Source organism: Desmodus rotundus, chromosome 3 (assembly GCF_022682495.2).
Source record: "Desmodus rotundus isolate HL8 chromosome 3, HLdesRot8A.1, whole genome shotgun sequence".
Taxonomy (NCBI): domain Eukaryota; kingdom Metazoa; phylum Chordata; class Mammalia; order Chiroptera; family Phyllostomidae; genus Desmodus; species Desmodus rotundus.
In genome coordinates, this window is record NC_071389.1 from 98,373,348 (window position 1) to 98,400,242 (window position 26,895).

The following is a 26,895-nucleotide window of genomic DNA, read 5'->3' on the forward strand; positions in this document are numbered from 1 at the left end:
GACCCACGTCCATGGATAAGTTCTCCAGTGGCCTCCTTATGCCTGCATTGTACTTAGACTGCTATGAGACTTGCTCTTGCTAAAAAAACTCCCTCACCCTGAATTGAGGAAGCAAATGTTTACTGAGACCCTCCAGGTACGGGACATAGCCCTTTCAACCATTTACATTGCAAATGTCCCCCTTTGATGTATTCAGTGACTTCCTCTCCTGTGTCTGCAAAGATAACCACCCAAAACAAACCTTTGTATAGTAAAGAGGACCTTTGATGTTAAGGGCCCCAAAAACCTATAAAGGCTGGTCACCCCAAGGCTCTTGGTGCTCCCCCCTTGAGGGAGTTGCCGAGACGCTGAGAGGTGCTCTCCTCTTGAGAGACTGGCCGGTCCATCCCTTTTCCCCCACAGGACGTCTGTAGTGTAGTCCGTGTGTATGTGTATTGGAATACTGAAACCTCAACAGCAGATCTTGCAGGCCGAGATCCGTGTCAACAAGGCTGCTAGAGTTGGAATGTGAGGCTCAGTTCTCTCAGATGGAATTTCCAGGGAAGTTTCTGGGAGAAGGCACAACAGTTCCCACCAATCCCCAAAACCTTCTGCAGTCCAGAGACAACTCTACCTTCCTGGGGCTTTGAAGACAGAACAGCTGCAGCAGCCACATCAAATGCATTGTGTAGTGATGCCAGCAAGATGGCAGACTAGAAAGCTATAGCTCCTCCTTTCCTCACAGAGACATGAAGTTAACAGCAATAGATGGACTAGAATATCTCTGTGAAAACTCAAGACCAGATGAGAAGCTACAGCTCCTGAGCCATATTAAACCAAGAAGAAATCCTCATAAATGCAGTAGGAAATTGGCAGTATTTGGCATGCCCTTTCATGTCCCTCCCCACACAGCACAGCATGGCTCAAGTGGAAGGAAACCCCCTTTATGGGGGCTCCTCCCTCAGGATGAAAACAAAAGAATTAAGTGTATATTCAATGTTCTGACCTATTTGGGAGCTGCTTGAGGGATTGGTTTCTCTCTTGTATGACTTCGAGTACTGACAAGACCAGTGCCAGGGCTTGAAAACCACTGAAAACAGAGGCAAACAGCTCCTCAGAACTGATGTTCTGTAGACAGGTATCAGAGAAGTGAGAGATCAGAAAGGGTTTAAAAGGTCCTAGGATTTCAGTCAGGCTGATTGGTGGTTTGGGCTTGTACAAAGACAATAAGGAAAGATCGGAGAGGTGATTGTTTTCCAAATGCCCAAATTACAACCAAAAATGACAAAAAAAAAAAAAAAGGAGGGGGAAATGACTCAATCAGAAGAACAAAATAAAACTTCAAAAACCAACCCTAAAAGGAAAAAAAAACCCTATCATATAGATACTCAGTGAGCTAGAAGAAAATAGATAAACAACTAAACAAAATCACAAAAACGATGCTTGAACAAAGTAAGAATATCAACACATGGAAACTATAAAAAAGATCCAAATAAAAGTCATAGAGATAAAAAATACAATAAATAAACTTTAAAAAACCTCATTAGAGGAGTTTAATACAAGAGTTTTGTCAGCTAGAAGAGTCAGCAAACTTGAAGATAGGTCATTTGAAATCAAGTCAGAGGAGCAAAAAACAAAACAAAACAAAAGAATGAATAAAAACAAAGAATACCTAAGGAGCTTATGGGACACTAATAGGAAGACCTTCTGGGAGTCCTAGGAGGAGAAGAGAGCTCATTTGAGGAAATAATGGTTGAAAATTTTCCAAATCTGAGTAAAAAATAAAAATGGACATACAAATTTGAGATGCTCAAGAAACTCCAACTAGGATAAATCTAAAAACAAACAAACAAACAAACCAACTTCCAGTCAAGATGGTGGCATAGGCAGACATGGCTTGCCTCCATCCACAACCACACAAAATTATAACTAAAATATGGAACAACCATCACACACAACCATCAGAAATTGAGTCGATGGAAGTCTAACAACACCTGAATTAAAGAAACCACATCCATCCAGACTGATAGAAGGGGCAAACACACAGAACAGGCTGGTCCCACATCCACATGTGATGCATAAAAATTCAGGAGGGATATCTCAGGAGAGAGGAGTCCCAGACCCATACCAGGCACCCCCAGTCCAAGGTCCCAGTGCCAGGAAGGTAAGTCCCAACTTGTGCTTGCAAAAATCAGCAGGGATTGAGTCAGTAGAAGCAGCTTGAAAGGCACAAGTGCCATAGAGGGAAGAACTGAAGTGGCTGGCATCAAGGCAAGCAGAAGCCCTTGTCCTTTTTCTGAACCTTCCCCCCCCCAGAGCCAGCAAGCTGGTGCCATACCTGAGACTCCATCAAACTGGCTAACATTGTTTGCCCTGCCCTGGAGGTCCACTGAGCCTCAACACTACCTAACTTATGGGTTCACCCAAGCTGCTTTTCCATATGAGTGGCAAGTCTTAGCTCATGGTTCACAACTTCCTAAAACCTCTCAAACAAGTAATAGCCAGTCTCAGTGAACCCCAGGCCCAGCACTACCAGCAGTCAGCCTAGATTCACAGCTTGGCTTCACCTGGGAATCTTCAAGCCCAGCACAAGTAGTCATCTCAGATTACTTTATAGATCAGGCAGGGTGGCCCAGGGTAAAACACAGGTTGGGGCTGACCTTGCCATGCACCACCTGGAAAAACCCCAGAGCCTGCACACCCACTGGGAGCTACTGAACACATGAAAGCACCACCACTCAGCCCCTGCACAGCTGATCCTCCATGGAAGGAGGACATTGGTGGTCAGTGGTCACAGCCAGTCCTTGGAGCTTACTGGCTTGGGTAAATCCCTCCCATTGACCTGCCAACAGCAATCAAGGCTCAACTACAAGAGGAGGGTATATTCAGCCCACACTAAGAGTGCACCTTGAGTACCCAGCTTGGGTGATTGGGGAGGCTGGGACACTGGACCCTACAGGACACCTACTACATTAAGCCATGTTATCATAACACAGAATCAAAGCAGCTCTACCTAATACATAGAAACAAACAAAGGCAGGCTGACAAAATGAGGAGACAAAGAAACATGGCCCAAATGAAAGAACAGATCAAAACTCCAGAACGCCAGTTAAATGAAATAGAAATAAGCAATCTATCAGAAGCAGAGTTCAAAACACTTGTTTTAAGAATGCTCAAGGAACTTAGTGAGGACTTCAACAGCATAAAAAAAGATCCAGTCAGAAACGAAGGCTACACTAACTGAAATAAAGAACAGTTTACAGGGAAACAACAATAGAGTGGATGAAGCTGAGAATCAAATCAATGATTTGGAACATAAGGAAACAAAAAATGACCAATCAGAACAACAAGGGGGAAAAAAGCCAAAAATAAAATGAGGATATTATAAGCAGCCTCTGGGACAACTTCAAGCAGTCCAACATGCACATTATAGGGGTGCCAGAGGGAGAAGAGAAAGAGCAAGAAATTGGAAGTCTACGGGAAAGAATAATGAAAGAAAACTTCCCTAATATGGTGAAGGTAATGGACATGCAAGTCCAGAAAGCACAGAGAATCCTAAACCAGATGGATGCAAAGAGGCCCATCATAACATAATTAAAATGCCAAAGGTTAAAGTTAGAGAGAGAATCTTAAAAACAGCAAAAGAAAGAAGTTAGTTACCTACAGGGGAGAACACATAAGACTGTCAGCTGATTTCTCAAAAGAAACTTTGCAGGCTAGAAGGGATTGGCAAAAAATATTCAAAGTCATGAAAAGCAGGGACCTAGAGCAAAGATTACTCTACCTGGCAAAGCTATCATTTAGAATCGAAGGGTAGAAAAAGAGCTTCACAAACAAACAAACAAACAAACCTGAAGGAGTTCATCATCACCAAACCATTATTACATGTAATGTTAAAGGGACTTTCTTAAGAAAAAGAATAAATAAATGGCAAAAAAGAATAAAGAACAATAACATGGCAATAAATACATATCTACCAACAATTGAATCTAAAACTCAAACTAAGCAAACAAGAATAGAGACAGAATTATGGATATGGGGAGCATTTTGATGGTTGCCAGATGGGAGGGGATTGTGGGGGAATGGGTGAAGAGGTGAGGGGATTAAGAAGTGCAAATAGGTAGTCACAGATCACCATGGGGATGTAAAGTGCAGTATAGAAAATAGAGTAACCAAAGAACTTATACACCAGACCTGTGGACATGAACAATGGTGTGGTGATTGCCTGAGGCAGTGGAGGGTGCTGGGTGGAAGGGGGTGAAGGGGGAAATATGGGACAACTGTAATAGCATAAAAAATAAAATACAATTAAAATAGAAAACCCAAACTGAGATCCACTGTAATAAAAAAAGAGTGAGATGATATAGTTAATATGCTTTTAAAAAAACCAACCCACCAACCAAGAATACTGAATCTAGGGAAACTATCCAAAAATGAAGAAAATATGACTTTCCCAAATAAAGTAGACATACTGTGCAAGAAATGCTTAAGGAAAAAATATGTTTAAAGGACTCATTCAAGTTGTGAAGATGGTAGACAGAAATATAAGCTGTAGAAAAATATAAGTTTCTCTGGTAAAGGTAAATGCATTGACAAACATAATGTACTTTTGTAATTTTGTTACATGGAACTTAAATAATAAAATCATTTAAAAACTATAAATGTTCGTTAATGACTATACAATATATAAATATGTCATTTGTGACATCAATAACCAAGTGGGGAAGAGGGGTAGCTGTAATGGAGTAAAATTTTTATATGTATTTGAAGTTCAGTTTTCAGTTCAAAAATAAAATGTACAGCTTTAATGCATTTTATGTAATTGCAATGGTAACCAAAAAGAATATAACTATGAAATATACAAAAAAAATGAGAAGAAAATCAAAACAAATCACTACAAAATTCAGCGAAACAAAAGGGAGGCAATAACAGAGGGACAGAAAAGCAATAGTAATTCTTTCCTACGTGATTACTTGTAAATGGATTGAGCTCCCCAGTCAAAAGACATAAATTGGCTGAATGGATTGAAAACATATGCTATCCACAAAATAACTCACTTTAGATTTAAGAACACACATAGGCTAAAAGTGAAAAGATGGAAAAAAGTTTCATGCAAATGGTAACTAAAAGAGAACAAGAGTGGCTATACTTATGTCATACAACCTAGGCTTTAAGTAAGCAACCGTCACAAAATACAAAGAAGAGCATTATATAAGGATATCATGACTAGTTCACCAAGAAGATATAACGATTATAAATATTTATGCACCAGCCCTTAGAGCTCCTGAATATATGAAGCAAACTTTGACAGAATTGAAGGCAAAAACATACAGTAACAAAATAATAGTAGGAGATTTCTCTACTCAACTTTCAAAACTGGATAGGACTCACATACAGAATATCAGTAAGAAAACAGAGGACTTGAATAACAACACTAAAACCACAGAGACCCAATCAGACGTACACAGAACACACATTCTTTCAAGTGCATGTGACATATTTTTCAGCAAAGACCACATGTTAGGCTCCAAAACAGATTTTAACAAATTCAAGAAGACTGAAATCATATCAAATACCTTTGTTAATCAAAATAGAATAAAACTAAATCCATACAACAAGGAAAACTGGAAAAATCCATAGCTATGTGAAAATAAGACAACATACACTTAAGAGTCAAAGAAGTCATGAAGGAAACTAGAAAATACCTTGAGAAAAAATGAACTTGAAAACACAATCACCAAATTGATGGAATGCAGCAAAAGCAGTACTGAGAGGGATGTTTATAGCTGTAAATGCATATGTGAACAAGGGATAACGATCTCAAATCAGCAACCTAACTTTACACTTCAAGAAACTGGAAAAACAAAAACTCAAGGGAAAGCAGCCAAAACAGGAAGAAAACAATAGAGATTAGAGCAGAGATAAATGAAACAGAGAATAGAAAAACAATGACAATATCAGCAAAACTAAGAGTTGTTTTTGGGGAAAAAAAATCATTGAAATTGACAAACCCTGAGTTAAACTAAAAAAGAAAAAGAGAGAAGACTTAAATAACTATTATCAGAAATGAAAGAAAAACATGACAATTGATGCCACAGAAATAGAAAGCAGTATAAGAGAATATTATGATGGCCATTCTCACCAGTGTAAAGTGGTATCTCACTGTGGTTTTAATTTGCATCTCTTGGATGGCTAGTGATGCTGAGCATCCTTTCATATGTCTCTGGGCCCTCTGTATGTCCTCCTTGGAGAAGTGTCTGTTCATGTCCTTTGCCCATTTTTTAATTGGGTTGTTTGTCTTCCTGGAGTGGAGTTATGTGAGTTCTTTATGTATTTCGGAGATCAAAAACAAATCAACAAAGAACAAGTGTTGGAGAAGTTGTAGGGAAAATGGTACCCTAGTACACTGTTGGTGGGAATGCAGACTGGTGCAGCCACTGTGGAAAACAGTATGGAATTTCCTTAGAAAACTAAAAATGGAAATGTCTTTTGACCCAGCAATACCACTATTGGGATTATACCCTAAGGATCCTGAAACACCAATTCAGAAGAACCTGTGCACCCCAATTTACAGCACAATTTACAATAGCCAAGTACTAGAAGCAACCTAAGTGCCCATCAGTAAATAACTGGATGAAAAAGTGGGTACATTTACACAGTGGAATATTATGCACAGAAAGAAAGAAGGAGCTCCTACCCTTTGTGACAGCACGGATGGAACTGGAGAGCATTATGCTAAGTGAAATAAGCCAGATGGTGAAAGAGAAATGCCATATGATCTCACCTATAAGTGGAACCTACTCAACAAAACAAAGAAGCAAGCAAAATAGAACCAGAGACATTGGAATAAAGAACAAACTGACAGTAACCAGAGAGGAGGGGGAGAAGGATGATAGGGCAAGGGCCATTCAAAGAACATGTATAAAGGACACATAGACAAAACCAAAGGGGGTAGGTTTGAGGGTGAGAGGTGGAGATGGGGGGAATGGTGGGGGTGAAAATGGACACACTGTACTTGAACAACAATAATTTTTTAAAAGATAATATTATGAACCATTGGATACCATAGAAGAAATGGACAAATTCCTAGAAGCACGCAACAAACCGAGACTGAATCAAAAAGAAACAGAAAATCTGAACAGACTAATAGTGAATAAGGGGATTGAAAAAGCAATTAAAATTTTCCCAACAGAAAAAAACAGGTGGCTTCATTAAAGAATTAATAATACTAGAGAATATTTTTCTCAGATGCTTCCAAAAAATTGAAGAGGATAGAACATTACCAAGCTTATTCTATGAGTCCAGCACTACCCTGATATCAAAGCCAGAGAAAGATACAACAAGAAAAGAAAACTACAGGACAGACTTCGGGCCAGATGAAAGCATAGGTAGATACACTTTGCCTCCTTGCACAACTAAAAGAAGGATAACAACAAATATAAAAACAAAAAAATAACCAGAACTGCCATAAAATTGAATTGTATGGGAGTTCAACAACCAAGGAGTTAAAGGAGAAACATTCATCCAGATGGGTAGGAGGGGTGGACACAGGTAGCTGGGGTGGAGAGGAATGACTGCAAGGCAGTGACTGGAGGACCTGGGTGAGCAAGGCAGTGGCTGGCAGAGTAAGCAGTCCCACATTTGCCTGTGCATAAACCAGGAGGAACAACTGGGGAGTGAGACAGGCCATGCAACCCAGGGTTCCAGCGTGGAGAATAAAGCCTCAAAACCTCTGACTGAAAAAACCTGTAGGGGTTGAAGTGGCAGGAGAAACTTCCAGCCTCACAGTGGAGTTCGTTGGAGAGACCCACAGGGTCCTAGAACGCACACAAACACCCCCCACATGGGAATCAGCACCAGAAGGCCCAATTTGCTTGTGGGTGGCAGAGGAAGTGACTGAAAGCTGGAAGAGACCTGAGCAAGCAGCATTGTTCCCTCCTGGACCCCTTGCCCACATATGCTGCCACATTGCTGTGATGTGGGTGGCCCTGCCCTGGCCAATACCTAAGGCTCCACCCCTTACTATGTAACAGGCATGCTGAGACAAAAAAAAAACATGGCCCTAATGAAAGAACAGATCAAAGTTCCAGAAAAAAAAAATATACAACTAAGCAATAAAGAGATAGCCAACTTATCAGATGCAGAGTTCAAAACACTGGTAAGCAGGATGCTCACAGAAATGGTTGGGTATGGTCACAAAATAGAGAAAAAAGTGAAGGCTAGGAAAAGTGAAATAAAGGAAAATACACAGGGAACCAACAGTGAAGGGAAGGAAACTGGGACTCAAATCAATGGTTTGGAATAGAAGGAAGAAATAAACATTCAACCAGAACAGAATGAAGAAACAGAATTCAAAAAAATGAGGAGAAGCTTAGGAATCTCTGGGACAACTTGAAAGGTTCCAACATCTGAATCATAGGGGTGCCAGAAGGAGAAGAGAAAGAGCAAGAGATGGAAAACTTACCTGAAAACATAATGAAGGAGAGCTTCTCTAATCTGGCAAAGGAAAGAGGCTTCCAGGAAGTCCAGGAAGCTCAGAGTCCCAAAGAAGTTGGACCCAAGGAAGCACACACCAGGGCTCATCATAATTACATGACCCAAGATCAAAGATAAGGAGAGAATCTTAAAAGCAGCAAGAGAAAGGGACATAGTCATTTACAAAGGAGTGCCCATAAGACCATCAGCTGATTTCTCAAAAGAAACCTTGCAGGCAAGAAGGGGCTGGAAAGAAGTATTCCAAGTCATGAAAGGCAAGGACCTACAGCCTAGATGACTCTATCCAGCAAAGCTCTCATTTAGAATGGAAGGGCAGATAAAGTGCTTCCCAGATAAGGTCAAGTTAAAGGAGTTCATCATCACTAAGCCCTTATTATATGAAATGTTAAAGGGACTTATCTAAGAAAAAGAAGATCAAAACTATGAACAGTAAAATGACACACTCACAACTATCAACAACCAAATGTAAAAAAAAAAAAACAACAAAAATGAGCTAAGCAAACAACTAGAACAGGAATAGATTCACAGAAATAGAGATCACATGGAGGGTTATCACCCGGAAGTGGGCGAGGGGAGAATGGGGGAAAAGGTATAGGGTACCTACCATTTATGCTTCTTATTATTTTAATAAGAAGCATAAATGGTAGGTACAAAATAGACAGGGGGAGGTTAAGAATAGTATGGGAAATGGAGAAGCCAAAGAACTTACATGTATAACCCATGGACAAGAACTAATGTGGGGGAATGCTGGTGGAAGGGGGGTGCAGGGCAGAGGGGAATAAAGGGGCGAAAAAAATGGGACAACTGTAATAGCATAATCAAGAAACATTTTTAAAGAAAACTATAGGACAATATCTGTGATGAATATTGATGCAAAAGTCCTCAACAAAATATCAGCAAATTGAACGTACAAGGGGGAACCAAAAAAAAAAAAAACCCAACTCAGAATTACCTTCTGGAGGGTGGGCCCCTTGTAGTACAGGCTTTTACCCCCTAGGTGAGTGTTCTAGAAATTCATCTCTATCAGTGTACTAGCTGACATTGTCATGAGAGGCTGCATTCGGCTTCAGTTAATTTTTTTTGGAGACTCAACACATTTGCCCATTTCATGATGGGTAATTTGTGAGCATACCTGCCCACACCATGCTGAGTGTTCATCAGTTTTTACCAAAAATGGCATGACCTCTGTCCCCACTGTCCCTATTCACCTAACCTCACCTCAAGCAACTTTTTTTTTTGTTTCTCCAGATGAAAAAAGTCCTCAAAGGGAAACGTTTTGCCTATGAGGAAGAGGTGAAACAAAAAACAGCAGAAGCACTAAAAGTCATCAAAATTGACAAATTCAAAAATGATTTTGAGCAGTTGAAGTCTTGATAGGTGTATTGTGTCCAATAAAGAGTACTTTGAAGGTGACTGAAGTTTAAACATTTATGAATAAATCACAATTTTTTAATAAATAAATTTCTAGTTTGGGGGGTCCCTTCTCATATACCATGACCAAGTGGAAATTATTTCTGGAATACAAGTATTGTTCAATAGATGAACATCAATCATATTATATACATTAACAGAATGAGGGGATAAAACACATGAGCATTTGAAATGACACACAAAAGTATTTGATAAGATTTAACATCCATTTGTGATAAGAACAGTCAACAAATTAGTATTAGAAGAAGAAAATGAACTCCATGTAATAAAGGCCAATTTGACATTTGTGTATACCTGCATCATCTCCCCATGTCAGCACCCCTTTATTCTACCTGGATAGGGAACATGAGGCAAAGGGTCCCTGGGCTCCTGGTTCAGAGACTCACCCTGACGATCAGGCCAGTGTCTGATAAAAGGCATTCTAACCACAATCCCATTACAGAAAATATAGGCCCATTCCCACCAGTGGCAATGCAATGTGATATTTTCATGTCACAAATACAGAGGCTTGGACCTTCCCCAGCAAGCCTTAGGCCTTGGGAGCCCCCCAGAGCCTGTGTAGGCAGGGTGGGGCCAGGCCTTGGGTATGCACTTGCCCCCAGGACCTGGGAGACTAGGTCAGTCAGCTTCCCTGGAATGCACCTTGAGAGTCACAGGTAGTAGTCAACACATCATTTATTTATTTTTATTTTATGATGTTTTGAATTCTTGGAGCCTTGCTTACCCCAGAGGAACTATCCTTCCCAGGGATAGCTGATTCCTAGGGATATAAAGGACTGGCCTGGAAGCACATCTTTTCCATGCAAACCAACCCATCCCTAGCCCACATCCCAACCACCTCCTTCATATTTGCTATTCCCACTATCCCCCCACCCTGATCACCAAGGGACAGTCCTGTGCACAGAGCCCACTGGAATTAGTCAAACTGGTGTCCTGAATGTGGTAGCTGCCTCACCTGTTCCTTCCCAAAGAAACTACAATAAAGGCTCTTGCCCTCAATTCCCCTGACTGCCTTCTGACCAACCCTTAAGCTTCCCCATGTGGCCTCTGTGGTGTGGTGTGAGTAACAAAGTATTTTTCAGTCTCTGCCATCTCCTGGTCTGTTGGCCTCACCATAGTCAAATAATAATAAACCCAGATTAAAACATGGCCCAGTCCATCCCCCAGAAATAATCTGGCTTTCATGGGTGCAGGCCCACAGTTGCCCTTTGCCTTCCCAGGCCTGTCTGTCTCCTGGTGCTGCCACAAGAGCCAGCATCACAGTCATCAAGAGCCAGGAGGCCTAACCCATCAGACACCACTTTGCTTCTTTCTGGACACATTCACTTACAGCTTATTCATGCCATTTTCCCCATGCACAGGTGGTCTCCCCAGGCAGGGGCTATCTGATTTATTTCTATGTCCCCACAAGTACCAGTATAGAGCACAGAGACCAAGATGCTAAAGGGATGCAAAGGAGCTTTCTCTCAAAGCCAACCCATCACACTGTGGACACAGCTGCTACCCGGGCCATCTGCTCTGGGCTCCACACATGTACACAGGCTCCCTTCCCACCTCTGCCCCACCCTGTGGGCTACTCTGGGGTTTCCCCCTTCACAAAACAGGTGACACTCATGCTGCCTTCCTCATGAGGGTTCTGCAAGGTGGCCAGCAATCATGGGCAAAGGGTGCTGGTGGCAGCACTGTTCACGCTAAGACTGATGGTCAAGTTATCCTGGGGTGGGGTCCATGTGCCCCTGTGTAGCCGTGGAAACCAGGCTCAAGTGTGAGGCTTTCATCTGAAGTATCAGGGGAGGTTGCCTGTGTGGTACTTCCCCAGGGCCTACCCACTGAGCCATCAAAGGGGACTCTCTGAACATGGTGTCTGAGCAGGCACCCAACTACTGGCACCAAGTATGGTTGCCGCCACTGCAAACCTTATACCCCCTTGGAAGAACCCCGCCACCCTGGTCAGGAGGGCAGCCTACCTTGGCTGGGTCCGCATGGGCCCTTGGGGGGCTGTCCTTTGGCTTAGGCTTCTCACTGCTGTCCCTGTCCACATCATTGTCAGCCTCCTTCTGGGGGGCCTTGCTGTCTGGTGCCATCTCTGGGATGGTGGGGCCCAGGCTTGCCTCACTGACCTCCTCACAGGGGAAGGGCTCACTGGCAACGCTGCAGGATGGGCTGTCGATCCCGCTGTCCCTATTAGGGATCTTAGTGTTGTCTGGGAGGCTGTGCCCCACAGCGGCCTGGCCACCAGGGCTCCTAGTGGCATGGTCCTCATGGTCCCCTTGGACTCCAGGCCCAATGGGAAGCACTTGGAGCTTCCCCGAGTCTATGCTGAGCAGCTCCAGAGAGGAACAGCCAGGTCCAGCATCTGGCCTTCCCAGAGTGGCAACAGGGGCTGGGGCTGTTGAGGCCCCCTCTCCTGACTCCATCCTCAAAGCTGAACTCTCTGAGCTCTATGGAGGCGCTGTCCGTGTGTAGGGTGAGACCGGGAGTGGGGCAGGCTTCCTGTCAGAGAGAAATGAGCACAGTCAATGCCAGCAGAGTTGTGGACCACTCCCAGTTCAGCCCCCCGAAAGCAGCATCCAGGTGTGCCTCCTAAAGAAAGTCAACAGGAAGGAAATGAGCTGGGCCTCGTGTGAACTGAATAGCTGGCCAACTTCAGCTGGTTCTATCTAAACAGGCTTTTGGGCAATGGCAAGTGGAAAGCATTATATTTTAAAAATAAATTTTTACATAGAAAAAGAAGAAAGGAAGAGAGAGAAGGGAGAAAGGGAGAGAGTGAGGAAGGAAGGGAGAGAGCTAGGAAGGAAGGGAGGAAGGAAGGAATCCTATAGTATGAAGCTACCTGCTGCTCAATGAATTCAAAATATATACACAAAGTAATAGCAACAACCATTGTGAGTCCAGGGTGTCAGGTCTACAATGTGCGTAGCCACAGCACTTTTTATGCTATGATGTGGCTCTGAGGTGAGGCAGGATCTCTGTCAAGATCCCGACTCACCACCACTGCCAGTCATTTTCTGGAGACACCAGCACCTCCACACCCCAATGGTACACCTTGCCTGGAAGCCCTCTCTCAGGAAAGGCAAGTTCAAGCATCATTCTAGGTGCACAGAAAATGTGTACAAGTTCTGCCAAGGAAGGTCAAGTGTGAGACTAGACAAGAGTGAGATAGCCCTGGCTGATGTGGCTCAGTGGATTGAGTACTGGCCTGAGAACCAAAGGATCACTAGTTCGGTTCCTGGCCGAGGCACATGCCTAGGTTGTGGGCCAGGTCCCCAGTGGGTTGTGTGTGAGATGCAACCACACATTGATGTTTCCCTCCTTCTCCTTCCTTTCCCCTCTTTCTAGAAATAAACAAATAAAGTATTTTCTTTAAACAAAAAGAATGAGATAGACATTCCCTGAAATCTTCCTTTTAAACCTTCAGTGGTATTGCAGAGGAGGACAGGGACCAGGAGCAACAGTCACTTATCCCTGAGGGTTAGGCCACTTACCAGATGCCCAGAGACTCCGGGGACAGTGCTGAGGATCGTGAGTGGATGCCTGCTCCCTGCTGGCCAAGTTCTGAGGGTCTAAATTGGCAGTCCGGGGCTGGGAGAATTCACTGAAAATCTTTTCCTTGCCAGGGACAGGTTTGAAGTAGGGCAGTTCAGGAGGTTCTAAAGCAACATGAAAGAAAAATGAAAACCATCTCCACTGGTGCTTGGAGTAGCCAGGGTGACAAGCCCAGTTCTAAATAGAGAGGATGGAAACGCAGGCAGCTCCTTGTTATCATCCAGCACGGCAGACCCCAGGCAGGACACAGAGGCCTGTGGGTAGTCAGAGCATGCTGCTTCCCTGGCTCTGAGCACCTGAGGTAATGACCCCTGATGTGGGGCATGTTCTAGGGCCCAGCTTGGCACTCTCAGGCTAGAATTAAGTCTGTCCCTGACCACATGAGGTCCACACCTAGGAGGCAGGGTGCCCTTAAGTGTGCAGAGACCACCCAATGTGAGGATAGCTGGCAGACACCCCCACATACCTTCCAGCCCACACCCTGAACACCTTTCTGACACCCTCTCACTTGGCTGTGCTGCCAGGAGCTTCTTCACACACTCTGTTCCTCACTCACTAAATGGTAAAGAGCCCTTGGTGGAGATGCAGGTCCCACACACACAACCAGGCAGGTGTCCCAGAGTGTGCCCTTTGGCTGCTCACATGGCATAAATGCCTCTTGGCAGAGCTCATTGGGAAGTAAAGCATGAGCCCCAGTGGCCCAGCACCAACTCCAACCCTGTGACAACCTCCTTTGCATTCTCCTGTGGCCTTACTACTTCTGAGCAGACCTCTCTTTAAGCGACACCAAAACCATTGCAGGGTGCATGTTTATCACTGGCCACTGCCACATTCTTAGCAAGCTAATCTAGGAGAGATATTAAGATTTACAAACACAAAATATATGCTTTGCTGCATTCTTCTCATAGCACAAGAGGTAACCTCAAATTTCCAGAAACCAGACATGACACAACAGTAAAAATATGCCAGATGGAATGCAGGCCTGGCACTCAGCTACAGAATGTGCACCTGCAGCCAGCTGGCACCAGGTGGAGCCTGCCCCAATTCCACCTCAGGGTCTCCTGCTTCCAGTCGAGGTACAGTGACAGAAACAGCCCTTAGCTTCTTGTCTGAAACCATAAAAACCTGGATAAAACATGTGAAACAACAGCTTGACAGATACCCTACACCAGGCAGTGAAGCTCCATGCTCCTGAGAGGTAGTAACTGGTGCAGTGTAGCCCATGTCACCCCAGCTGCCTGGAGAAGGGGACCCCAAGTAGATGATGCCTGAGTGTAGAGATGGAGCTGGGAGTTTAGGAAGACCAGACGGCTAGAGGTCACAGGATGGAGCACTGGAGAGGAGAGAGCGGCACAAAGAGAGGAAAGGTGAAGAGAGCCCTCGAGGAAGGCTCAGCACAGATGTGTGGAAACCATGAGGCTGGAGAAAGAATCTCCTGGGAAGGTGAAGGGAATAGCACCTGGCATTCACACAGGGTAGGGCATATGTCTGTCCCCACCAGCCTGACTGAAAACCCCAAGATTCAGGGCATTGGACAACTTGGAAGGGTCTTGTGTCAGTGTGGGGGACAGTTAGTCCCACAGTGAGCTCTGCTCAGGTCCTACCTAACAAATATTGATGAATCTTAACAGGAAGCCACTCTGTTTACAAACAATTTAACTGCATCCCAATAATCAAGAAAATTATAGGAATACAAACATAGCCAGCACCCAGCAAGATGAGATTCACACTGTCTAGTCCCAAACCAAAAATTATGAGGCACACAGAAGGCAGGAGTACACAACCCACACTGAAGAGGAATAGTTAGTGAAGGAAAACTAACCCACAGTGGGCCCCAAGGTGAGAATTAGCAGACAAGGTCATTAAGGTGGCTGAGGTGTCTGCATTCCATCATGTTCAACAGGTTAGCAGAGATGTGGAGGATATACAAGATGCACATTAAACTTCTGGAGGTGAACCCACAGATTGTGAGATCAAGACCCACTGGAAGGGTTCTTGATGGCAGATTAAACATTGTAGAAGAAAAAATGGTGAATTTGAAGAGATAATATGTGTTTTCCGAAATGGAGGGAGGGAGAGAGGGAGGTCAGGAAGGAGGGAGGGAGGAAGGGAGTAAGAAGGAAAGTTAGTGAGATGTAGGAAAAACTTCAAGCAGCATAATATATGTATGATCCGATTCTCCATATGTAATTGAAATCCCAAAAAAGGAATGAGTAGGAAGAATATTTGAGGAAATAATAACCAAAGTTTCTCCCTATTTGATGGAAACTATAAATCCACAGACCTCAGAAACTCAGTAAACACCAAGCACAAGAAATATTTATATTTAAATATTTTTACACAGAGAAAACTCCAGAATTAGGTGGCTTCACTGGTGAATTCTACCAAACATTTAAGGAAGAAATGGTGTCACTTCTACATAAATCTTTTTCAGAACATTCAGGAAAGAAAGGATATTTCCCCACAACATGGATCAATCTAGAAATAACTATGCTGAGTGAAAGGAGACAGACAAAAGAGAAAGTACATACTTGCTTTTCCATTTACATAGAATTTTAGAAAATATACACACTAATTTGTGGTGTCAGACTGCAGACTGAGGGTTGCCTGGAAGGAGGGGTGGGTGAGGTAAGGTGTGAGGGTTACAACAGAGCTTTTAAAGGGTGACAGATTGTGGTGATGGTTTCAAGGGTATATATATATATATATATATATATATGTCAAAACATTGCATCATATACTTTAAATGTGTAGTTCATTGTGTGTCAATTATAACTCATAAGTGATGCCTCTGAGTTGTGCAAACTTGACAAGTTGCTGACATTCCCTAGTGCCATTTTTCTTATGACAGAAGGGACAATGAAACATGCAGAGGATAGTGGTAAGGCAGGCATGATGGTCCCATCCAAAGTAGAGGTGCGAGAACCAAGATGGCAGCGTAGGTAGACACACTGCGCCTCCTCGCACAACCAGAACTGACAGAAAATCTAACGATGAGGAAGTCCGACACCGAGGAGATAAAAAATAAACATTCATCCAGACCGGTAGAAGGGGCGGAGACGGGCAGCCGGGGCGGAGAGGACTCGCGTTGTCCTGGTGGGACCGAGAGTGGCAAAGTGTGGGACGAATGGGCAGGCAGTCTGACACTAGCAGAACCCGTGGCCCCACACTTGCACATACATAAACCGGACAAACAGTGGGGAGAGAAGCAGACCACGTAGCCCAGGGCTCCAGCGTGACGAAATAAAGCCTCAAACCTCTGAGTGAAAACACCCGTGGGGGTTGGGGCGGCAGCAGGAGAAACTCTGAGCCTCGCAGGAGGGGTCATTGGAGAGACCTACAGGGGCCTAGAGTGTGCACAAGCCCACCCACTCGGGAACTAGCACCAGAGGGGCCCAATTTGGTTGTGGGTAGCAGAGGGAGTGACTGAACTCCAGCAGAGAGTAGAGCAGGCCCCATTGCTCCCCCTCGGCCCCTCCCCCACGTACAGCGTCACAGAGCAGTTTCACAGCGCAGCAACCAGCGTTACCTCGCCCTGGGGAACACCTAAAGCTCCGCCCCTTAAAGTAACAGACGCACCAAGACAAAAAAAAAAAAAAAAGGCCCAAATGACAGAACAATTCAAAGCTCCAGAAAAAATACAACTAAGCGAGGAAGAGATAGCCAACCTATCAGATGCACAGTTCAAAACACTGGTCATAAAGACGCTCACAGAATCGGTTGAATTTGTTCAAAAACTACATGAAAAAATGAAGCCTATGCTAAGAGAAACAAAGGAAAATGTACGGGGAACCAATAGTGATGCAAAGGAAACTGGGACTCAAATCAGCGGTGTGGACCAGAAGGAAGAAAGAAACATCCAACCAGAAAAGAATGAAGAAACAAGAATTCAGAAAAATGAGGAGAGGCTTAGGAACCTCCAGGATGTCTTGAAACATTCCAACATCCGAATTATAGGGGTGCCAGAAGGAGAAGAGGAAGAACAAAAAATTGAAAACTTATTTGAACAAATAATGAAGGAGAACTTCCCTAATCTGGCAAAGGAAATAGACTTCTGGGAAGTCCAGGAAGCTCAGAGAGTCCCAAAGAAGCTGGACCCAAGGAGGAACACACCAAGGCACATCATAATTACATTACCCAAGATTAAACAGAAGGAGAGAATCTTAAAAGCAGCAAGAGAAAAGAACACAGTTACCTACAAAGGACTTCCCATAAGACTGTCAGCTGATTTCTCCAAAGAGACCTTACAGGCAAGAAGGGGCTGGCAAGAAGTATTCCAAGTCATGAAAAGCAAGGGCCTACATCCAAGATTGCTCTATCCAGCAAAGCTATCATTTGGAATGAAAGGACAGATAAAGTGCTTCTCAGATAAGGTCAAGTTAAAGGAGTTCATCATCACCAAGCCCTTATTATAGGAAATGTTAAAGGGACTTACCTAAGAAAAAGAAGATAAAAAATATGAACAGTAAAAATGACAGCAAACTCACAGTTATTAACAACCACACCTAAAACAAAAACAAAAGCAAACTAAGCAAACAACTAGAACAGGAACAGAACCATAGAGATGGAGATCACATGGAGGGTTGTCAATAGGGGAGCGGGAGGGGGAGAGAGGGGGGAAAGGTACAGAGAATAAGTAGCATAAATGATAGGTGGAAAATAGACAGGGGGAGGGGAAGAATAGTGTAGGAAATGTAAAAGCCAAAGAACTTATAAGTATGACCCATGGACATGAACTATAGGGGGGGAGTGTGGGAGGGAGGGGGTGGGCAGGATGGAGTGGAGTGAGGGGGGGGAAGGGGACAACTGTAATAGCATAATCAATAAATATATTTAAAAAAAAAACAAAGGAGAGGTGCACATCCTTCCAGTGGAGACTCTTGTGCCATGATCTTCTCATCTTCCAAAGACTTTTGTGCAAGGGCAGCCAACAGCCCTTAGGCAGACAAAAGAGCCCAAGGGTCAGGAAGCAGAGCACAGGGCAGGGAGAGGGCCTGGTGGGGAACAATTGAAACCACATTCAATCTGATTCAGGTAGCTGAGGGATGCAACCCATGGCCTCACTCAGCTAAGGACTGGCCTCCCAGCAGCCTTATGCAGGCCAAAGGAAGCACCAGAGCTGGCCAGGCCAGTTTCAGCCTCCCCTCCACACTGCTCAGGGGAGCCAGGGGGCTTTGGGAGGGGAGATACACGTGCATATATGTCACACATACCTCCTTAACACACGTGTGCACACATACACACGGTTACACATACCATGTGCCAGGAGCCACGCTAAGCACTTTTGTGTGCCCACCCAGTCAGTCACTGAAATGGGTGATGGTCATATTTCAGACAAGGAGGACGTGAGGATGATCCTGGCCACACATCGGTCTGGAGGGAAACAGCCCCCAGGACCTGGGCCCAGCAGACATGCTGCTCTGAACCTCAGGACTGGGCTCCGGGCTTATTCTGACACTCTCAGGGCAAGAGACATGTCACCACATAGATGACGAAGAACTGTTATCAATTCTACCAGGTCACTGAGTTCTCCCTTTAGAAGCCCTGAGCTGCCTAAGCTGAGTGAGGCTGACAACTGCCTACTCCAGGTAAGCTGCACACAGGTGAGCCAACCCCAGGTGAGCTGTGTGTGCTGCAGGACTCAGCCGGGCTGCCATCACTCAGCACCAGGGGCCTCAACACTGGGACCGGGGAAGGTCTGAGGACTGCAAAAGTATGGAGAAATTAAATGCATCCCACTCTCTAGGGCATGGTGGACCATTTAAGTGGCTTCCTGCATAGCAGCGGGTGGAGGGGTAACACGAATGCTGTGGTCTCTGCCCTGAAGTCCACATATGGCTTGGTGCCTGCTGGAATTGGGCTGGGATAATCCCAAAGATGGGCCATGAGACTGCCCACTGCCCACTTCCACCTGCTGTCAGACATCTCTTTAGGAGCAGCACAGGAGTCCCTGCTAAAACCACGACCACATCCACCTCATTTGTTCTTATCACCTGGCATCCCAGAGGCCCTGAGCAGGCAGGGAACTCTCCTGTCCAGTCACTGATGTGGCCCAGTGGCCTTGGCACATGGGGCTCCAGCTGATGGCCCAGAGTAGCCACCTGAGACAAGCCTTTGGAACTGTCCCAGCCCTGTCTGGCAACAACCCCAGTGAGAGATGCCCAGTTGCACCCTGCCAGTCACATAATTTTGAGAGATAACAATGCTCAGTGGGATTTCTCTTTACTCCACCAAATTCAGATAGTTGGTTACATGCAGGAGATAATTAAACAATAATGAAAGTGCCAGGGGTCAACACCAGGAACCCTTGTGTGGCACGCTTGCACGCAGGTCCATACACCGAGAGATAAGGCTGTAGAAACCACCAGGCCATAGCAGCAGTGACAAAGGCCCAGCTGCACTGGCCATGCAAGACAGAACAACCTATGGCTGGTCACCCCATTATCCAGAACAGGGGACTTCCCTCCAGGGTCTGAATCTGGAAGCGCTCTGGCTGCAGCCGGCATGGCCTGAGGTGTTTATCCTGTGTGCCTAGAACACAGAGATGGATGAGATGCATGAGGTGCCAAGTACTTTGGCATGCGGTGGAGGCCAGTGGGACCTTGGGGCAAGAGGAGGCCACAGGGCACACTGAGCAAGGAAGATGCTCCCAGGTGCTGCAGCTTGTCTTAAGGAAGCTACCTTTGTTTCAACACCAAGTTCCAACATGAGTCCAACTGTATGCTCAGGGATGCATTTCTCCCAGAAGAATTGAAAACAGACACTTGAACAGATATTTGTACACCCATATTCACAGCAGCACTATTCACAGTAACCAAGAGGCAGAAGCAGCCCAAGTGCCCATCAACAATGAATGGATATAAATAAAATGTGGCAAACACAAAGGAAGGGAATTCTGGCACACGCTACAACATGGATGAGTCTTGAGGACATTATGCTGAATGAAATAATCCAGTCACAAAAGAACAAATACTGTATGATTCCACTTCTTTGAGGTCCCTAGAGTAGTCAAATCATAGAGAATAGGACTGTGAGTGCTAAGGGCAGGGGGAAGAGGTATGGTGGGTTAGTGTTTAATGGGGACAGAGTTTGTTTTACACAAGGAGGGGTTCTGGAGATGGATGATGCTGAAGGTTGCACAATGATGTGAATGAATTTAATACCACTGAACTGGACACTTAAAAGAGGTTTAGATGGTAAATTTTATGTTACGTGTGTGTGTGTGTGTTTTCTAAGTCAAAGAAAAAATATAATTTTAAAGATTTAGCTACATATTGTCAGTTTCTTCTAGACAGTTAGCCTTACTTTACACTCTCACTAGAAGCATATGAGAAGTATATGGGTAGTTATGGGTAAAAGGGATGCTTTTACCCATGTTACATGTGTTTTGCAAAAATTTTTAAAAGCTTTATGCGTTTCTCATCAGAAGTTCTATGAATTAGTGCCAGGATGACAATGACTCAAAAGCACCTAAAATTTACTTTCCACCCTGCAGCCCTGTCACCCTAGGCCACAACCCCTGGAGCTTTTTCTGTACACATCCACCTGGGAGCCCCCCCAGCCTGGCCCAGATCCAGCACTGCTTGTAAACCCCGAAGTCCACTGCTGATGCTCACTACCTACACTGCCTGCCTTGCTCCTCAGGAAACAGGCCTGAGTGGGGCTGCACACAGACCTGGGGCAGCAGGCGGCAACTATGGCCCACACTCTATATGGGTCGGGCCTCTCATTCTCCACCTGAAGGAATGAGGCTCAGGGAAGCTTAGAGGCCAGCACAGAGTCTGGGTATCATTATTAGAGGCACAGTAAATGATTTTGGGGAAAATATAGGATGATTTCCTGTATCAGTCTCAGGATGATTGCATTCCTGAGACTGGGGATGCCTCAGCAGATGGCACTCTGGGAGGAAGAGGGGAGGCATAGAGACCCCTCCCACCCCAGAGAGTTTCCCTGCTCTGGCCTCAGACTATCCCCTTGGGTCCCTCAGAGCACAATGTCCCCCACTGAGTGCACATTGCAAGACACATCACAGGCCCTCCTTTGTTCATCTGTGGGGTTAGCAGAGCAGTGGTCCAGGTTTGCGTCCAGTCTGATCAGTTTCTACCACTTACTGGCTGGGCAGCCAGACAACCTCATCCTCTCCAAGTCTCAGTTTTCTTGTCTGTAAAATGAACACAACAATCCTGAGAAGGTCCATAAAGACCAAGGCAACACACAGCACAGTACCTCCCTTCATAGACCATATCGTACAGACAAACAAACACGGCCATTAGTGTTGCATGAAGATCCCAGATCCCTGACACAGGACCTCCTCAGCTCCAGCAGAGCCACAGCTAGATTGACAGAAGCCTGTGGACAGGAAGGCCAAGGATGCACGGGTACAGCACAAAATGCTAACCAGAAAGTCCAGTGCACTGCATGCAGGGCTGGGTGTGCCTGAGAAACTGAGAACTGCACTCTTTCTACTTAATATTTTTACTTATATAATTACTTAATATTTATCCTTTACTCCCTATTTTTATTTTCTTTTAAATTTTCTATACTTATTATATTTCTATTTTGTTTCTGTTTTATTTTACTTTCATTAGAAGGAGTATAAATATAAACTCTATAGTTATTGTCTATTGTCATACACGTAAAAGGCTACAGTAAAAATAAAATCACACACTGGCCAGGTGGCTCAGTTGGTTGGAGTATTGTCCAATGCACTAAGGGGTGGTGGGTTAGATTCTCAGTCAGGGTGCATACATAGCTTGAGGGTCTGATCCCCAGTTGGGGTGTGTATGGGAGTCAACCAATGTTTCTCACATCAATGTCTCTCTCTCTCTCTCTTCCCTTTCCCCCTCTCTAAAATCAATAAACATATCCTCAGGTGAGGATTAAAATAAAAAACTCTGCTGATATTAGCAACAGTTGTTTATATTAAAAAATAATAATCACTTAGGTTGCTTCCAGTACTTGGCTATTATAAATTGTGCTGCTATGAACATTGGGGTGCATAGGTTCTTTTGGATTGGTGATTCAGGGTTTTTAAGGTATAATCCCAGCAGTGGAATTGCTGGGTCAAAAGGCAGTTCCATTTTTAGTTTTCTGAGGAAATTCCATACTGTTTTCCACAGTGGCCTCATCAGCAAATGAGTGGATCAAAAAACCATGGTATATTTACACAATGGAATTCTATGCACCAGAGAGAAGGAAGGAGCTTATACCCTTTCCAACATCATGGATGGAACTGGAGAGTATTATGCTAAGTGAAATAAGCCAGTTGATGAGGGACAAATACCATATGATCTCACCTTTAACTGGAACATAATCAACAAAAGAAAAACACAAACAAAATATAACCAGAGACATTGAAGTTAAGAACAATCTAACAATAGCCAGAGGGGAGTGGGGAGGGGATAGTGGGGAGAGGGGTTTTCAGGAACTACTATAAAGGACACATGGAGAAAACCAAGGGGGAGGGTGGAGGTGGGGGAGGGAGGTGGGTTTGGTTGGGGTGGGGTGGAGGGGTAGGGAGAAAATGCAGACAACTGTAATTGAACAGCAATAAAAAAATGTTTAATAAAAAAATAAAAAATAATAATCATAAATAAAATCACAACCTTTAAATTAAACAAATCTTTACCTGTCCAGGTATCTAGATGTGTGACAAAGCATGCCAAAACTTGGGTGGACACTGCAAAATTCCTGGAGTTTTGCTGTATATTTGAAAATTTGTATAATAATGCTTTTTGCACGAAACAGTTGACCCCTGCAGCACCCCATATCCCAGGTCCACACTTGGGGCAATGAGGAGGGGGATTCCTCATTCCACTCTTTTTTTCTTCACATTTTTTATTGCTGTTCAAGTACAGTTGTTTCCATTCCTCCCCCCCCACTCCGTGAGTTCAGGCTGACTTCCTGATGGGCACCCTGGGCTCACTACATAATTCTCTCTACTTTTGATTATGTTGTAAGTTTTTTATTTTAAAAAAGTAATGAAACAAAACAAACAAGAATCTCCCAACAGCTTCAGTCACCACTGAAGTCCTTACACAGACGTAGCCCTGCCCCTCTCTCAGTACCCTCCCAGCTCAGGCTTCTTAGGTCACAGCCTGCCCCACTACCTGCACATGTCCTGCTCCCCTGGCATCCGCAGCTTCCCACTGCACTCCCCACCAGGACATGACCACTGGGGGAAACAGGTGAAAACATCACCTTCTTTACATGGTCCCTGCCTGGCCAACAAAACCCAGTAAGCATTTTGGTGAATAAATAAATGGATGAATTGAATCAGCATTTCAAGCAGCCTCTATTTCTTTTCTAATAAGAACTTTTACATAAACATACAAAAATGTGCTCTGACCAAGTCCAAATTTTGAAAATAAAAACTCCAAATCAATATTGCAGAAGGTCATAGCCCACTGCCTATACCCTATCACTAGGCCTGGCTCCTCCAGAATGCCTCACTTAACTGCACTGTCACTCTATCAGGTTATTACAGTAAAAGGACAGCTCAGATGGTGATTCACCCTCCCAAGCCACATGTCTGACCAGAAAGAACTCTGTGTCCTGAGCAATGATAGGCTCCACTCAGGCCTCTAAGATATGGGAGCTAACTTATAAGGTTGGTCACCATCCACTGGAGACCTGGGTGACCAGTCATTACCATCACACATGGGAACTCAGACAAAGAAATTGTCCCAAACAAAAGGAACAGCAACCTGGACAGAGGGAACAATGTCTCAGACAAAGGGAACAGTGTCCCAGAGAGAGGGAACAATGTCTCAGACAAAGGAAAAGTATCCCAGACAAAGGGAACAGTGTCCCAGACAGAGGGAACAATGTCCCAGACAGAGGGAACAATGTCTCAAACAAAGGAAAAAGTGTCCCAGACAGAGGAAACAGTGTCCTAGACAGAAGGAACAGCATCCCACAGAAAGGAAACTGTAGCAAACAGCATCCCAGACAGAAGGAACAGTATCTTGGGAGGAATAGTGTTCTAGACAGAAGAACTGTACCTCAGACAGAAAAAATAACATCCCAGACAGAGGGAACATATTCCAGACAGAGGAAACAGTGTTCTAACAGAGGGAAGGGCACAAAGGCAAGTAAGATTGAGCCAGGCCATCTGTAGAGCTGGCAGTGTGTTAGAGAGGGCCAAGCCCAGAGGGGAAGGAGGTAGGACCTAGACAGTAGAGCTAGGATGGATCTCACTGGGGTGGACAGACAGGGCCAGGAAGGTGAATGACATTCTTTTCAGATCTGGGTTTCACATCTGTGCCACTGTCAGTAATGCCCCAAGGCTGCACTTTGACTCCCAACCTCACCCTCTTCATGTTGGAGCCTCAGTTTCTTCAACTGTTAGTGGGGGGCATCAGAGCCCACCTGGGGCAGATACAGAGGATGCAGCAAGGGAGGAACTCCCACTACTTTGGTCACTATCCTGGGGCTCAGGGCAGCAAAGCACCATCCGTCCTCTGGAATCTCACTGAGCACTTTATCTCAGCTCTGACCTTGAAAGTCCAACTTCAATCCAGGCATTTACCTGTGCAGTGTACAGAGCTTCAGGAGCATCTGTACATAAGGAGGCGATGGTCTTTGAGCAGAGACAAACATCAGCCCTGAGGAGCAGAACCAGGGCTTTGGGCCTCCTGCAACTACACAACCGGGGACAAACCACTTCCTCCCTCTGCACCAGGCCCCACCCAGCCCTAGCAAGCTGTCAGGCTCCAAGGCTTGGGTTTGGGCAGTCTAGGGCAAGCTTGGAGCTCAGTATGTCTCAGTTTCCTCTCCTGCAAGAATGGCTGAGCTAGTGGCCCCTGGGTGCTATTGGGGACCATGCCCTGAGCACACCAGCCTTGCAGCTCTGTGCTCACAGCAGGAGCCTGGCACCACTTGGGCCCCTCATCACAGACAGGAGAGCAAGACAATCAGAGCAGCTGCGTAAAGTCATGGAGCTGGGGCTGTGCACCTGGTGCTGTCCCACACTGTCTGGGTGCATCATGAGTCCTGAGGAAGCCCTGGTGAGCTTGGCCCTCTTTCCTAGTAGCACTACCACAGACAAGCCCTGGCTGTCAGTATCAAAACTGCAGATTGCAGAGCAACCTTTTGGAGCCACATTGTGTGAAAAGACGTAGCCCCATAGGGACTGTGTATGGGACCATCCACCCCTCCTTTGCCCAGGCAAGGAAGACCCAAATAGCCCTGGGCCTGGGAAACAGAAGGGAAGCTAGGCAGTTGGCAGGCATGCTGGCCAGACTGAAGCAGGGATCTCCCTCAACTGATCAGCCACTTGGACCTCAGCCCCTCCTGTGCTCAGGTTTACCTTTGCTAAAGACTGAGACGCCCCAGATAACATCCATCACTGTCCCAGCACTCCGAGTATACAAAGGATTGTACACTTGCTGTTCCACAATAACCCGACTTTTAACAGCAATATCAGAGGCACGACAGGAAGACAAAGGGACAAAAACAAGACACCATACAGTGTCACCATGACAGCTTCCTGCCTTGAAGATAAGTCCCCAACAGCTCTTCCTCTGAATGTCCCCTGACCCAAAAGTACCCCTTACAGGACCAGCCCAGGCTCTCAGGGCCTCAGAGATCTGGGAGATAGCACCACTCACCTGCCCCTGAGGACACTCGAACTTCTCCCTGGGGCTGACTTTCGGCAGCAGCAGAACACACTTCCTTTTGCTAGTTTTCTCAGTATGGGTCAACAAATCATATGCATGTGCATTTCCGCATTGTCACACACCCCAGCTTGCTGGTGCTCCAGCTGCGTCATTTGTGAAAGCGCAGCCCAGACTGGCCAGAAGCTGGGCTGTCCAAGACCTGAGCAGCAGCAGCCCACTGCAGCCTGCAGTGGCTTTAAGTTTAACCGGATGCTGTGGTGCCCCTGAGTGGTTCCGGGCTGGAGGAAGCAACCTCCTCTTCAGTGGGCTTTTCTTAGCAAACACTCTCCATTAGAATTCTCAGAGAGGGTCATATAGCAGACCTGAGTGGTGTGACTAGCCCCAGAACACACAGGCAACAGCCCCTGGGCTGAGATAAAGGGCCCAACCACCGTCAGAAGCTTCCACCTCAGGGTTTTCTTTGTCAGGAACAGTGAAAATGGCCACGGATGGTTAGAAAATTGAGAGACCCCACTGAAAATGGGCTATTTCAAGGTGTTCCTAAGGGTGGAGTCAGCCCTCCTCCCTAGAGAGACCTGCCCTGTGATGGCTGCTCCACCCTGGCCTACCCTCCTAGCACCCATGGGGAGGGCTCTGAGACTTTTAGGGAAAAAGTAAATATAGGAACAGGCAAAAGTAGGTTTACAGTTGTAATACAAATACATAATACAATAATTAATAAGTAATTATATGAGAGTATACTGTGTTCTGCAGTATAGGTTCACAACTGTAAACTTACTTTTGCCAGTCCCTTTACATGAAGACACAGAGGTCCTACAAGGCT

At 45.1% G+C, this 26,895-nt stretch overlaps 1 protein-coding gene across 1 annotated transcript in view; it reads right to left on the reverse strand.

The window, feature by feature from the left end:
* Positions 1-26,235, reverse strand: part of FGD3 (FYVE, RhoGEF and PH domain containing 3) — a 51,955-nt gene extending 25,720 nt beyond the window's left edge. The window contains exons 1-3 of the mRNA XM_024580804.3: positions 26,064-26,235; positions 13,392-13,556; positions 11,874-12,399 (exon numbers count right to left, since the gene is read on the reverse strand). Of these exons, the coding sequence (XP_024436572.2) occupies positions 11,874-12,323 (450 nt within the window). The 5' untranslated portion in view covers positions 12,324-12,399; positions 13,392-13,556; positions 26,064-26,235. The remainder of the gene's footprint in view (positions 1-11,873; positions 12,400-13,391; positions 13,557-26,063) is intronic.
* Positions 26,236-26,895: the final 660 nt, after the last annotated feature.